This window comes from Caloenas nicobarica, chromosome 20 (genome assembly GCF_036013445.1).
Source record: "Caloenas nicobarica isolate bCalNic1 chromosome 20, bCalNic1.hap1, whole genome shotgun sequence".
Taxonomy (NCBI): domain Eukaryota; kingdom Metazoa; phylum Chordata; class Aves; order Columbiformes; family Columbidae; genus Caloenas; species Caloenas nicobarica.
In genome coordinates, this window is record NC_088264.1 from 2382193 (window position 1) to 2396018 (window position 13826).

The following is a 13826-nucleotide window of genomic DNA, read 5'->3' on the forward strand; positions in this document are numbered from 1 at the left end:
TCTCCAAATTTTCAGTGATGTTCTAAATGAGATGCTGACAACACCTATTCTGGCTTTAAATTGTTTAAAAAAATACTGCTTTCACATCAGAATACCGTATTTAAAGGAAAGCAAATTGATCTCTTGTGATGGATTTTAATGAAGGTGACAGAGGAAGTTCGTGCAACAGTTGAAGCTCGTCTGAAGGAGTCTTCAGAGTATCAAGCCCAGCTAGAAAAGAAGTTGATGGAGTCAGAGAAAGAAAAGCAAGAACTGCAAGAGGAGAAGCGTAAAGCTGTGGAGAATATGGAACAGCAGGTATGCACTGAACATCCGCTCCCTTAAACTCCCTTGCAGAGAGTCCACAAGAATGTGCTTTTACATAATCCCCTAAACTTCAGTTTGTTTGGTAGTATCCAAAACCTAAATCTTTTAGGATGTACAGAAGGCTAACTAAATTTGTGAGAGGTTTCCAAACAAGATTAGTGCGTTGTGACTTTCTTAAGGTGATTGTGTATTTAAAGCTGTCAGTATCTTCCTGAACTTTGAGCACTGTTTGCAGAAAAACATGGATAAAAGCCTTTGAGAAAGGTCTCAGAAAACCCTTTTTGGAACATGGGCCAAACCCAAATTTGTAGCATGCACGTCTTTTAAAATAGGGTGGTCTGAGCCCTTATTTGTCTGGTTTATACTGGGGCTCTTAACTGGGTTTGAAAGAAACAAGATGACTGCAACTAGAATTACTGCAGGCCCAACTCTGAAAGAGCAGTCGTCTATTTTTACCAGGAAGGAGCTTCGTATATTAAGAAGAAGAAATCTTGAAAGTATTTCTGTTTAGATTAAAATTAGTATTTAAAAAATTAAAAAATAACCATACTTCAGTTCTACATTATTCAAAGCCTTGCTGTGTTCAATACTCTGTAAAATACTTTGTGATTTAGCCTTAGTTTTTGATTTTGTTTTCTTTTATTTTCGTTATTTCCCCCATCACTGTAGCTATCAGAACTGAAGAAGAGTCTGTCCACCATGCAATCAGAAGTTCAGGAAGCTCTGCAGAGAGCCAGCACCGCTCTAAATAATGAACAGCAAGCCAGACGTGACTGCCAGGAACAGGTGTGTTTGTGGTATTTGTCTATTTTAGCCAGAGGTGGTAAATGTAATGTTACTTATTAATTGGTTTTCAATTGAACACAAAACTTCTGTTAAAGATAATGCTGCTAATTAGAGACTTGTGGAGGCAAGAAAAGTGCTTTAAAAGCACTTTATTGAACAGCTGCTTATTCAATGCTTCATTGTTCTACCCAATCAAACATTGTGGTAATATCAATTAAACTGACTTTGCATACAAAGCTGTGCTGCACGCACAGTTTGTGTCATGTTTAAGAAAACAGAAGATGCAGTTTCTAAAGTCTGTCTCATATGGAAAAAAAAAAATTGATTGAGGTATGTAATTAACTGTTTTTAATGATTTACTACCTCAATCTCCTGATGGGGAGTGAAAAAGAAACCTGAACTCTCACAACAAGACAGTGGGGAAAATATCTTTCTAATCCAAAACATAATTGCCATCTTTTAAAACTGGGGGAAATATTATATTTAGCAGCACATGAAAAGATTATCTTGTTACCAACGTGGGTTTTTTTTAAATGGGAGTCTACTTTTCTGCAGGTGAGAATTCTAGCAACACTGATTTGATATAAAGAATGTTGAAAAACTTTTAGCTGCTGTTTAATCCAACTCAAAATTTAGTTGACAGGCATTTCCATCTTTTCCAGCAAATACTGACCCTAGTCTGTAGCTTTTTGACCTCATGCAGTAAATATCTTTGCTCATTCACGTGTAGAAGTAACCAGGGAATGTTCTTAGACACCTGCCTGTTATCAGTGCAGAATCTACACCAAGAGGTTTACTCGTAGAGTAACTATATAGAGAGTATATCCTCCTGCTAGCTGCTCAGGGAAAATGATATAAAATTCTAATTTTTCGTAAAGATAAAAATTTCCTTAAGGGAACTGTTGTAAGCTTGTCCATTTTTTTTTTTGTACATGAGAATGACACAGGTATTGGCCAGTGGTTTTTGATTAGTGGTCTCTGACTTTGCCTAGAATTTGAGAATCAATTTGTACATATCAAACGTATAACATTAAAGGGAACAGAATCTATTTTTTATGTTTTTCTGCAGGCAAAGATGGCTTCTGAAGCGCAAAATAAATACGAACGGGAGCTAATGCTTCATGCTGCTGATGTTGAAGCATTACAGGCTATTAAAGAGCAAGTTGCCAAGAACGCAGCGGTGAGGCAGCAGCTGGAGGATGCCGCTCAGAAAGCCGAGTCTGAATTATTAGAGTGCAAAGCCTCGTGGGAAGAAAGAGAGAGAATGATCAAGGTATGATTTGTTTTATGGTTTCAGTGGGTTTTTTTCAGTTAGTGGCAATTCTGACACAGAATTCACAGCCGTTGAACAATTTCATTGTAGGATGAAGCTTCCAAACTTGCATCCCGCTGTGAAGATTTGGAAAAACAAAATCGATTATTACATGAACAGCTGGAAAGCCTGAGTGACAAGATGGTGACTTCGATGAAAGAAGCCGTGCCCACTGCAGTGAATGTTTCTCTCAACGAGGAGGGCAAATCCCAGGAGCAAATCTTGGAAATTCTTAGGTAAACTTAACTCTGGGCTCCTTCTCCTAGTGGTTATAAATTAGTTGCAAATTAAATAGTTCTGTATTACTTTAAAGGGTGATGTATAAAATGTAGGTGTTTTTTTGCTAGGTAGGAGGTGGTCGTGCTACATCAGAAACTATTGGAGATTTCTTTCTACCCCTAGGAAAAAAGCTGTGAGTCAGTTAACACAGGAAGCTAAATCAGATTTTAGCAAATGTGATTGGCAAGGAAATTTCATAGAGGTGATTTATTTCTCATTGTGATTCTTAAGAGTTTGTGTAGACTTTCAATAATTCTTATCTAGGAGTCTCTTTTTGATCTTTCTGAACCAATTTGTATACTCACTAGACCTTCAGATATAAGGTGCTTCAACTTAAAAAGCTTTGTCTTGCATTTCCGTGGACAAGATGTATTGTTCATTGTCTCGCTGCAGATTTATACGTCGAGAAAAGGAGATTGCAGAAACTAGATTTGAAGTGGCCCAGGTGGAGAGTTTGCGGTACCGGCAGAGAGTTGAGCACCTGGAGAGGGAACTCCAGGAACTGCAGGACAGTCTCAATGCTGAGAGGGAGAAAGTGCAGGTACGGTTGGATATTATCGCTTATGATTTGAGTGAGAGAGGCCTGTTCTCTAGGTTCTACTCTGTCTTTGCTGCCTGTGCCCAAAAATCAAGTTTCGGAAGAACTGGGAGATTTTAAACTGGTTACTGTTTAGCCAAACAGAGGATATTGTTCTGAGTCCTATGAAGCAGTGTGGCAATTCTAAAATCACATAAGTAGGGAAAATAAAGATAATTTCTCTCTCTCTTTTTTTTTTTTATTCCCCGTTTCTTAAATGATATTTACTTGCTTCGAATGTACATGTGAGATAGTGAATGCATGATAGGTTTGCAAGGGGTGTTATGCCAGATCCAGATAAGTATATACGCATGTGCAAGCAAAACAAATGACTGTGTTAAATCTTTTGAAAAGGTAACAGCAAAAACCATTGCGCAGCACGAAGAATTAATGAAAAAAACTGAGACCATGAACGTACTGATAGAAACCAACAAGATGCTAAGAGAAGAGAAGGAGAGACTCGAACAAGAGCTACAACAAATTCAAGCAAAGGTTGGTACTGAGGCTCACGTAATTTTTTCAGATATTCAAACTGATGAGTTATTGTCTGGATATACCATTGCTAATTACAATAAATACGTGATTTAGACTGTGCTTATTCCTTTACGTTATACACAAATGAGGAAACTTTCAATTTAGAATTATAGAAGACATTGGTCCACCTACAACATTTTAAAGTTCAGTAACAAGGATATTATGAGCAGGTAAATGAAAAATGGCACAGGTATACCTATAAAGCAGGCCACAGCTTTATTAGGAGTTTAAAAGGGCAATACTGCCTCCTCCCATTTCTACACACCAGTTATTTTCATGGGATCCATTGCAGTGTTGCTTAGCTTCTAATACGTAACTAATAATCTGTTTCCTGTACCAAAGTACAAAGTGAGAATCTGAGATTGTGAAGTTGTGCCTGTATTTTTTGTTTCTCTGGAGGATCATCCCCTGCGCTTGATCCTCTCTTCCTTCTCCCTGCCCCCAGCTCGCCACTGAAAGGCAGAGAGTTGGAAAAGAACCTAATAATACATCATGACTTCTTGAGGGTTGTTGGTTTTGCTCTCTCTGTCCCTCTTACTGTTCTTACTTTTCATGACCTACTGTATTCCATTTCCTTCGGTCTCATAAGATCCAGAGAGTTTAGTTCCCGGTTGTGTTTTGCCAGGTACGCAAGCTTGAGGCAGACATCCTACCTCTGCAAGAGTCTAATGCTGAACTGAGTGAGAAAAGTGGGATGTTGCAGGCGGAGAAAAAGCTGTTGGAAGAAGATGTTAAACGCTGGAAAGCCCGGACTCAGGTGAGGAATGCGTGTTTTCGAAGATGTTGTGGAAAAACAAAAAACCAAACACAAACCAACAAAAAATCCAAACAACAACAAAACTCAAACACAAAACCCACAGAAAAGCCCCAAACAAACAAAAAACCCAAAACAAAGACCAAAAAAAAAGTTCTAAATTTTCTTAAAAACAACAACAAGCTAAGAAATGTATTTTAATTTTAAAGCATTGTTTATGCAGCTTCAAAACAGGCTGTTCTAATTCATAGGCGTTCCAAATCAAAATGCAAAAGCAGTAGCCCTAATTCAAAGAGATTTATCTGGATATAGTTGTATAATCATCCTATGAAAATGCACACTATTTTCTCAACCTTTCAGCATTTATTGAGCCAACAGAAGGATACTGATCTCGAAGAGTATCGGAAGCTGCTTGCGGAGAGGGAAGCAAACACCAAGCGCATACAACAAATGAGTGAAGAAACGGGCAGGCTTAAAGCAGAAATAGCCAGGTGTGGCATAAGTCAATTATTCAAAAGTTTTGTGCAAAGCAAAATATTTTAAATACAGATGCATCTGAAAGTGTAATTTCTTAACTATCTCCATGTAACTATGAAACTTTTGGTATCCTTGCTGTAGTGTGATAATAAGCAGGTAAAACGAAGTGAGAGTTGTTTTGGAAGCTGTCTTTTAGCTGAACTTCTTCTAAACTAATGCATTGTAGAATGATTTTTATTCTACAAATACTCATTTGTATTGTAAAATCCTAGAAAACATAATTCACTACAGATAATGCCTGTGCTATTACATCAATGAGCAATATCGAAACATATTGACTATTTCAAACATCTCATTTGCATTTTCCCCTAATCTCTCTGTTATTTAGAACTAATGCATCCTTGACTACAAGCCAGAATCTTGTTCAGAGCCTGAAGGATGAAGTAACTAAAATAAGAACGGAAAAGGATACTTTGCAGAAAGAACTGGATGCTAAAGTGGCTGACATACAAGAAAAAGTGAAAACTATAACACAGGTCAAGAAAATTGGGCGCAGGTACAAGACTCAATATGAGGAGCTGAAAGCACAACATGATAAGGTAGATACACTTTTTCTTTGTTTGCAAAGAAATTCTATTTTAGAAGTGTGTTTTCAACTAGAATAATGCATAATCTAGCTAATGATCTTCACATTCCTTTAGTATAATAATCTATGAATACTTATCTGTGAAGAGAAAAGCAGAAAATGACATCGTTTATTCTACTGTTAGCTGAAAACATGAGCTGCATATCACTTAAGATTTTGCAGTATTCTTAACAAAACTTAAGATTAGAATTCCTGAACTTTTTAAACCATCGGTTTGCATGCAAAAGCAACTTGTGAAAGTAACGCTGATCTCATCAGATGGAACCCTTTAGCCTGATACCACTTGACATCTTTCAGATGGTTGCGGAAGCATCAACTCAGCCTCTTGTAGAACAAGAAGAACAACAAGTTTCTGCCCAGGAAGTACAAGAGCTGAAAGACACTCTTGGTCAAGCTGAAGTGAAGACAAAGGCTTTGGAGGCTCAGGTTGAAAGTTTACAAAAGGTAAGAACAGAATGAACGCGGTAAGAACACTGAACAGTTTCAGAGTACTTAAATACGTAACTGTGAGGAATGGGAGGGTGTTTTTCTGCGTGCGTGCATGTGTATGCACAGAAATATGTGAAATGACCTATTTGTGCCTCTACCTTGTTGGGAAAGAGGGACCTTAAACCTTGTTTAAATCCTGTGCCTAGTGTGTCACATCGTTTCTTGGAATAAAGTGGGAAAGAGAATGCTCTTCTCTCAACTTGCGTTTGGAGAGGACTGGTCTCCCCTATTGTTAATTAAAAGACTTATAATATTAATAAAGTGGCCAGCTAATACTGGGTCCTTGGGGCTTGTTTAAAGTAGCTGGTTGTGGCCAACAGTTGCAATCTCTCTTTTCCAGACTATATCAGAAAAGGAAACCGAAGTTAGAAATCTTCAGGAGCAGATCACACAACTACAATCAGAACTTTCTCGTTTTCATCAAGATCTGCAAGAGAAAACTACACAGGAAGAACAGCTCAGGCAACAGATCACTGAGAAGGAGGAGAAAACGAGGAAGACCTTGCTTGCGGCTAAGCAGAAAATTGCCCAGTTAGCTGGTATTATATTACTTTATTTCTGGCCTTAATGTGTCTTCTGTTTGGCTTTTTTATTATTTCTGTGTAAAAGCATTTAGATAGGATGCTTGGGAAAACACGGCCTACTTTATATTTTACTTAAACTTCTTTTCTAGATTAGATGTTACAGGAATTGTTCTAAAACTTAAATTTTAATTCCTTCAGGAGATGAAGTATATGACTAGCTGTGCACTGGAGGTAAAAAAAGTTTTACTCCGTTTTAGCCAGCCAACGTGATAACTCCCATTTTTTATCCTTCTGTTGATTAGAGATGACACAGGTAATTTTCCCCTTCTGTCTTGCCTTCCCTAAGTGTACAAGTGCAAAACATAACTCCCTCCTCTACTTTTAATTGATGTTGAGATGAATGATGGTACCAGACCTTGATGAAAACATCTTGTTTCTTTTGCGACTACTTCTTTAGTTTTTTCTTTATATATCTTTATTATGTATTTTTATATTTTTAATTTATTTTTTTAAATAGAAAAATGGCAGGTGAAAGTTAAAATTACCTCTGAGAGCTCCTTTGCTAGTTTAACGTTTTTAAGATGTCAAAATACATCATTAACCTATTAAAACAGCATGCAGGGACTTAGCAGGCAGCTTTACAGTGGCGAGACTGAATTCTTTCCTTTTCAATTAGGTACGAAAGAACAGCTAACAAAAGAAAATGAAGAGTGGAAGCAAAAGAGCAGCTCATTAGAAGAGCAGAAGACTGAACTGGAGGTGCGGATGAGTGCACTGAAATCCCAGTACGAAGGTCGAATCTGCCGTCTGGAAAGAGAGCTTAGAGAGCAGCAGGAGCGACACCACGAACAGCGGGATGAGCCACCGGAGTCTACCAACAAGGTACAAAATCCTTTTAGCCAGCTGTGTGAGAGGAAAGAAAGGGCTTGCGTGTCTCATGGCTGACCGAGAACAGCTGTCAGTACCCTTCTCTAGCTTGGTTTGGTTTTGTGTATACAGTACTTAATGCTCAGGACTGCTTTACGTGAAGCTCTTTTCTCTAAACATCCTAAATAGCAGATGGAAATTCTTGTCATAGGACTCCTACGCTTTAAAAAAAATAAAATAAAATATATATATATATATCTCAATGAGCCCAACAAATTGCTACTCCCTTCGTTTTGAAAATATAGTTAGCTTTAGGCAGGACTCAGAGCTTAATTTTAAACTTATTTTCTGCCATAGCCAGAATTCCCAGTGCTAAGAAGCACACAGATCATTCAGTGCAAGTTACCCCATGAGCTCTTTGCGCTCTGCTGTCTACTTTTATATTTTTATCTATGCATTCAGTATAATGGGTTTTAGCTGCTATTCTCTCCGTAGCTTCAGAAAATACCTGAGAAATTACTGAATTGGTTTACATACTTGCTGTTGCTGGTATGATTTTTTTTTTTTTTTTTTTGAGAATTTGCAGTATTCCCGGAGTCCGACTAGATATGGTAGCAAATCTGTTAAAAAAAACAAAAACAAAAACCAAACAACAACTAGCAAAGAGATCTGTCTGCTGAAGTATTTTACCAAATTATTTGCTCTTTTTTGTATTTACATGGCACGATACTTCTGTTTCTTATTTCATAGGTCCCAGAACAGCAGAGGCAAATATCTCTCAAGTCTACTCCAGCTTCAGGTGAAAGAGGAATGTGAGTTGAAGGGTTTGGGGTTTTTGCAGAGTTTATGTGACTGGTGTTTTTTGGTTTTGTCTTCTTTTTAGTTGCTGTTCAGTTGTATGGTTTTGATTGTTACCTGTAACCTTTTTGGTTTTGGGGGGGGAATATTCCTTATGCAAGAATCTCAAACATGAGAAATGGGCTAAATAGAAGGTAACTCTAACAACAGATAAAATAGTCAAATGACTAAGCTCTAAAATGGGAAATATTACTGTATTACTGAGTTCAGGTGACAAACTCCCTTTCAGTTTTTATGCTAGCATCCTTTTGAAAGGAAGGCTTTCAAAAATATTCCTGAAATTTTGGCTGATGGTTGTCTCAACCAAAAGATGATGTCGCTCTGTATTGAATTAGTCAGTTAGTTTTAATGTAAGATGTATTTACTCACTGTAATAAAGACCCAGCACAGCTAATAGTGTGGGCTACATGCTGCTCCTTTTGATCTGCTTACAGATTTCTAGTTGATTACCTTTGAGGAAACCTGCCAAATCTCTAAGCGGGACAAAATGCTACTGATAGCATAGTGGGTCTGTCTTTTTCCTTTTTTAAATATAAAAAAAAATTTGGAAGACAATCCATTATGCCTCTGTCAGGCTTTTAAATTTTAAACCTTTAAAAATGACTGTTTCTGGCTGTGCTATTTACATTTGGTATTTTTAAAACCTGCTTTCTGCGCTACCATGGTGAAACCAAGATCCTGTTTTTCAGTGCTAGCACTTCAGATCCACCAACGGCAAATATTAAACCAACTCCTGTTGTGTCAACTCCAAGCAAAGTGACTGCTGCTGCGATAGCTGGGAATAAATCTACTCCAAGAGCCAGTATCCGCCCAATGGTGACCCCTGCTACTGTCACTAATCCTACCACTACTCCGACAGCCACAGTTATGCCCACAACACAGGTGGAGACTCAGGAAGGTGAGCATTTTAGTACCATATAAGGATCTACAAGTAATCATAGAATGGTTTGGGTTGGAAGGGCCCTTAAAGCTCCCCCAGTACCCCCCCTGCCATGAGCAGGGACATCTGCAGCAGCTCAGGTTGCTCAGAGCCCCGTCCAGCCTGGCCTGGGATGTCTCCAGGGATGGTTCATCCACCGCCTCTCTGGCCAACCTGGGCCAGGCTCTCACCACCCTCAGGGCCAACAATTCCTTCCTCATGTCCGGCCTGAATCTCCCTCCTTTAGTTTAAAACCATCACCCCTTGTCCTGTCACAACAGGCGCTGCTCATAAGTCTGTCCCCATCTATCTTATCAGCCCCTTTTAAGTCCAGAAAGGCCACACTCAGGTCTCCCCAGAGCTTCTCTTCTCCAGGCTGAACACTCCCAATTCTCTCAGCCTGTCCTCATTGGAATGAAATCATCAAAGCTATGCCTTGAAATCTCAGTAATTATTGGTTTGAAAGTACCTCAAATCATTTTATCGTCTCTGCATTGCTTTCAGTATTGCGCTTTTATGACTGCTTCTGTTGCATCAAAGTTTATGATTCCTCAACTGAAGATTGTAAGCAATGTTAACTCTATCTGCAGAACACTGAATCTGCTTATTTAGGACATTCTGAAATGGAGAATGTGAACTGTAGTAATTAGCATGACGACAGTTGAATGTGCTCCCGTTTGCCTTTCAGCCATGCAGTCAGAGGGACCTGTGGAGCACGTTCCAGTCTTCGGGAGCACCAGTGGGTCGGTGCGTTCCACCAGCCCCAACGTTCAGACGTCTCTGTCTCAGCCCATCCTGACTGTTCAGCAGCAGACTCAAGCAACGGCGTTTGTGCAGCCCACCCAGCAAAGCCACCCTCAGATCGAGCCCGCTGCGCAGGAGCCGTCCCCTGCCATCGTGGAGGTTGTACAGAGCTCGCAGATAGAGAGGCCCTCCACTTCAACAGCCGTCTTTGGCACAGGTTGGTTTTATTTTATAGGCCTGCCTTTTCAAATAGTTCCTTTTAAGTAGCTCCATTTGAACCCTTCTCAAGCCAAGCCTAACTCCAGCAAAAGAATTTACCCTTTTTTTTCTCCCACCTCAGTTTATTGCAAGTTTTACAAACTTCTGAGGTTAGGCTCCTTTCTCAAACCTTCAGAAATAGTTACTGCATTCCTGGAAGCAGAAAATACAAACTCGTGTTATTCATTCAGAGCAGCGTTGGGGTTTAATACATTAAACCTTGCTGCCTCTGTTTCCATGGTACTGTTGGAGCAAGGTTCATTTTAGGAGTCATGAGTAAGCTACTTAAGCCGGAATACAAAATACAGAGATGAACACGAAAGCTACTTAGTGTGATACACTGTTGCACATCTGTTTGTCCTGCATAGTGTAGAACATTTATTCCCCAAAATACACTTTTCTAAAATGCGTTTTTTTGTTTTCTAGCTGATACTCTGTTTAACTTGTAGGTGAACTTGTCAGAATCAAAAATGCTGAAAAGATATTTTAATTTAATTTTAAATTTTAATTACATTTGGGTTCGGTCAGGTCATGAATATAGGTCCAAGAGTGTAAGACTTGTAACCAAAGGGGCTGATGGTTCCATGGCCTAGGAAACAGCACAAAGTGAGTCATTCTGATACTACTTGTTATCATCCAATGCAGAAAAAGAGGTGATATTCTGGAATAAAATACCAAACCTTCTGATTTTCTGGTTTGTACATTTGAAAATAACAGAAAGGCTCTTTTAAGTTTCAGCTACCCCAAGTTCTTCACTGTCTAAACGTCCACGAGAGGAAGAGGAAGATAACACTGTGGAAAACTCGGACCAAATTTCAGAGGAAACGGTGGATGTGCCTCTTCCGAAGAAACTGAGAAGCGTACAGAGAGTTGGACCTGAGGTTTGTGACAACGTAAAATGCTACTAACTAATCTGTCTGTTAACTCTGTACGAGGGGGATATTGCGCAGCATAAAAGGGCAAGATGGTGTAAGAATGTTATCCCTTAATTAGCTGAGAGGATGCAGGTGGAATGGGAAACCTTGGGGGTTCTTTTTTGGTCCTGAAAAGATTTAGAGCACTGAGGTGCAGTGGACTGGAATGGGGAAACTGTATTTCTCCAAGACAGAGAAATCTGGGGTGCCAGATAAAAGCAGAGCCAAGGAATAATAGCGGAAGGGGAACAAAATGATGCCTGTCATCTTTGTGGGAAAAGATAATTAAAAAAAGAAGTTAAAAAAATCTCAAACATCTTAATTTTAGGGCTAATGATGTGTGCTAAACAAGAAAAATAAATGTTCTTTCAGGAGGAAGTGACAGCAGAAGAGAGCACTGATGGTGAGGTAGAAGCTCAAACATACAATCAAGACTCACAAGACTCAATTGGAGAAGTAAGCGTGTTTGAAAAGAAAAAATTTTTTCAGCAGAAATAGCTGTCTCTTTATTTCACTCTCAATATTTTTAGAAATGAAATATCAAATCATATCTGGCACTTTTCAAGTGGAAATCACTTATAACCATTTTAAGTTCAGACTTGCTGTGTTCAAGGATACATATTCGATTTTTATGGCACTCTACACATAGCTATGTAAGTAAAATTCGGGATGTTAATGAAGCTTTGCAATTTTGAATTTCAATTTGATGTGGTGTTTTAGAAATCCTAGTGTCCTTAACCCCAGTTTTATGTAGTGAAACTGAGATGGAGAGGTTAAATAAGTCACAATCTTAAAATGGAATTTGAGTTTTCAGTTCTTCATTTACTCCTTTGGAGTGCTTCTCTTTGTTTTCTGGCCTTTGTTTTACAGAAGGATTTGACAAATCCTCGAGCAAGCTTAGTGTTAGATGGGTCACGATGTGATAAACAAAGAAAATAAGTTGGTTTTGTTCTGGTTCTGTAAAATGCCCATTGTAGCTGTGTTAGGGAAGCCGAATATAACTGTAATTTGGCAAAACCTCGTGTTGAGCTGTGGAATCTATTTTCTTTAGGCAGTGGCGGGTACTGAGTCCTTAGTCGGTCATTTTTCCCCTCTTATCCATCATGTTTAAAAGGCATGACAAACATTTATCTCCTCATTAAATCCCAGCTGTGTGCTTTCTATTCCACAGGTATCTTTAAACCTTCTTTAATTAAACAGCTCTAGTACTCAATGTGATAATTTGAATTCTGCTGCTAGACAACCATGTGCAACTTTAAAATAACATGTTGTTCAGAAAATACTAACCTAGTTATCGTACCTAAACCAAAAGTCTTGAATGCTACAAAAGGGATGTGGTGGAGTCTTGATTTTTTTTTTTTTTTTTTTTTTAAGAGATTGTAGGGGACTCTCTCTTATGCATTTGGTTTTTTTCTGGACACTTCTAGTCATACTTGTCAGATTTGGTTTGCATGTTTTGACTATATGTACGTGCGGAATGGAAGGAGAATTGTTTGCTCACTTTGTGACTGGCGATCATGTGCATTGTGTTGCTGTTTCTCCAGGCTAAATAAACTCTAAAGCAGCAACTCAGGGTTCCTGTGTAGAGGAGAGATGGTTGCAGGTGTTGATGATAGCTCCTTGGTTGTCCAAAGTAGACGGCTAAACATTCAGAGAGCGGATTTTCACGGATGTGCATTCAAATGCATCCTATGTGATTCAGTATCCCTAGTGATGGCACCTATTGGAGTTGAACTCGGTCGTCCTTGTGCATCCCTTCCAGCTCAGGACGTTCTATGATTCTATCCCAAATCAGATTTGGTAGGGAAGGATAAAATATTTGTGGTGTAGAGCAAGGCCTCCATTTGTCTGAAGTTGAGATCTAAGAGATCTCAGAAATATGACGTACGCTTTCTTGATGAACAGTTTAAAATTGTACATGCCGCGTTTGATTTTGGTTCCTCTGGAAATTCACCTTTCTCTTTTCCAGGGTGTTACCCAGGGAGAGTACACTCCCATGGAAGACAGTGAAGAAACTTCTCAGTCTATCCCGATAGATCTTGGACCTCTCCAGTCAGATCAACAAAATACTTCATCATCTCAGGATGGTCAGTCCAAGAGAGATGATGTCATCGTGATTGACAGTGATGACGAAGATGATGATGACGAAGAAAATGAAGGCGAGCAGGAAGTACGTATAGCATGGAATTACTTTATTTATGAATTACTTCATTTATGATTTTATCTTTGGTCCAATGTAAAGCTCGCTGTGTAGGACTAATTTTTTTTTTTTTTAACTGTATAAATAATCTGGATTTTTGTAGTTTGGACTTCCAGTGTGTGGACACAGCCTGTTCCAGCTGTCCCAGCAGTGCCCCCGCTGCAGGACACGGCCGAGCCCATCACCTGCTGGTTTTTTGATGGTTTTAGGACTATGAGGATGAGGAAGAAGACGACGAGGATGATGATGAAGACACAGGGATGGGAGACGAAGGCGATGACAGTAATGAAGGAACTGGTAGCGCTGATGGCAATGATGGATATGAAGCAGATGATGCTGAGGTGATATTTCTACCTTTTTTTATAGCCTGTTAAATTTCTTG

At 39.0% G+C, this 13826-nt stretch overlaps 1 protein-coding gene across 2 annotated transcripts in view; it reads left to right on the forward strand.

The window, feature by feature from the left end:
* TPR (translocated promoter region, nuclear basket protein) overlaps positions 1–13826 on the forward strand; it is a 40027-nt gene that overhangs the window by 15852 nt on the left and 10349 nt on the right. For both annotated transcript variants that reach the window (XM_065649157.1, XM_065649158.1), the window contains exons 23-41: positions 145–297; positions 976–1092; positions 2162–2365; positions 2456–2640; positions 3077–3224; positions 3615–3752; positions 4420–4551; positions 4909–5039; positions 5414–5624; positions 5969–6115; positions 6501–6699; positions 7361–7566; positions 8302–8363; positions 9099–9307; positions 10017–10289; positions 11063–11211; positions 11617–11700; positions 13214–13414; positions 13654–13785. In XM_065649157.1, the coding sequence (XP_065505229.1) occupies positions 145–297; positions 976–1092; positions 2162–2365; positions 2456–2640; positions 3077–3224; positions 3615–3752; positions 4420–4551; positions 4909–5039; positions 5414–5624; positions 5969–6115; positions 6501–6699; positions 7361–7566; positions 8302–8363; positions 9099–9307; positions 10017–10289; positions 11063–11211; positions 11617–11700; positions 13214–13414; positions 13654–13785 (3081 nt within the window). The remainder of the gene's footprint in view (positions 1–144; positions 298–975; positions 1093–2161; positions 2366–2455; positions 2641–3076; positions 3225–3614; positions 3753–4419; positions 4552–4908; positions 5040–5413; positions 5625–5968; positions 6116–6500; positions 6700–7360; positions 7567–8301; positions 8364–9098; positions 9308–10016; positions 10290–11062; positions 11212–11616; positions 11701–13213; positions 13415–13653; positions 13786–13826) is intronic.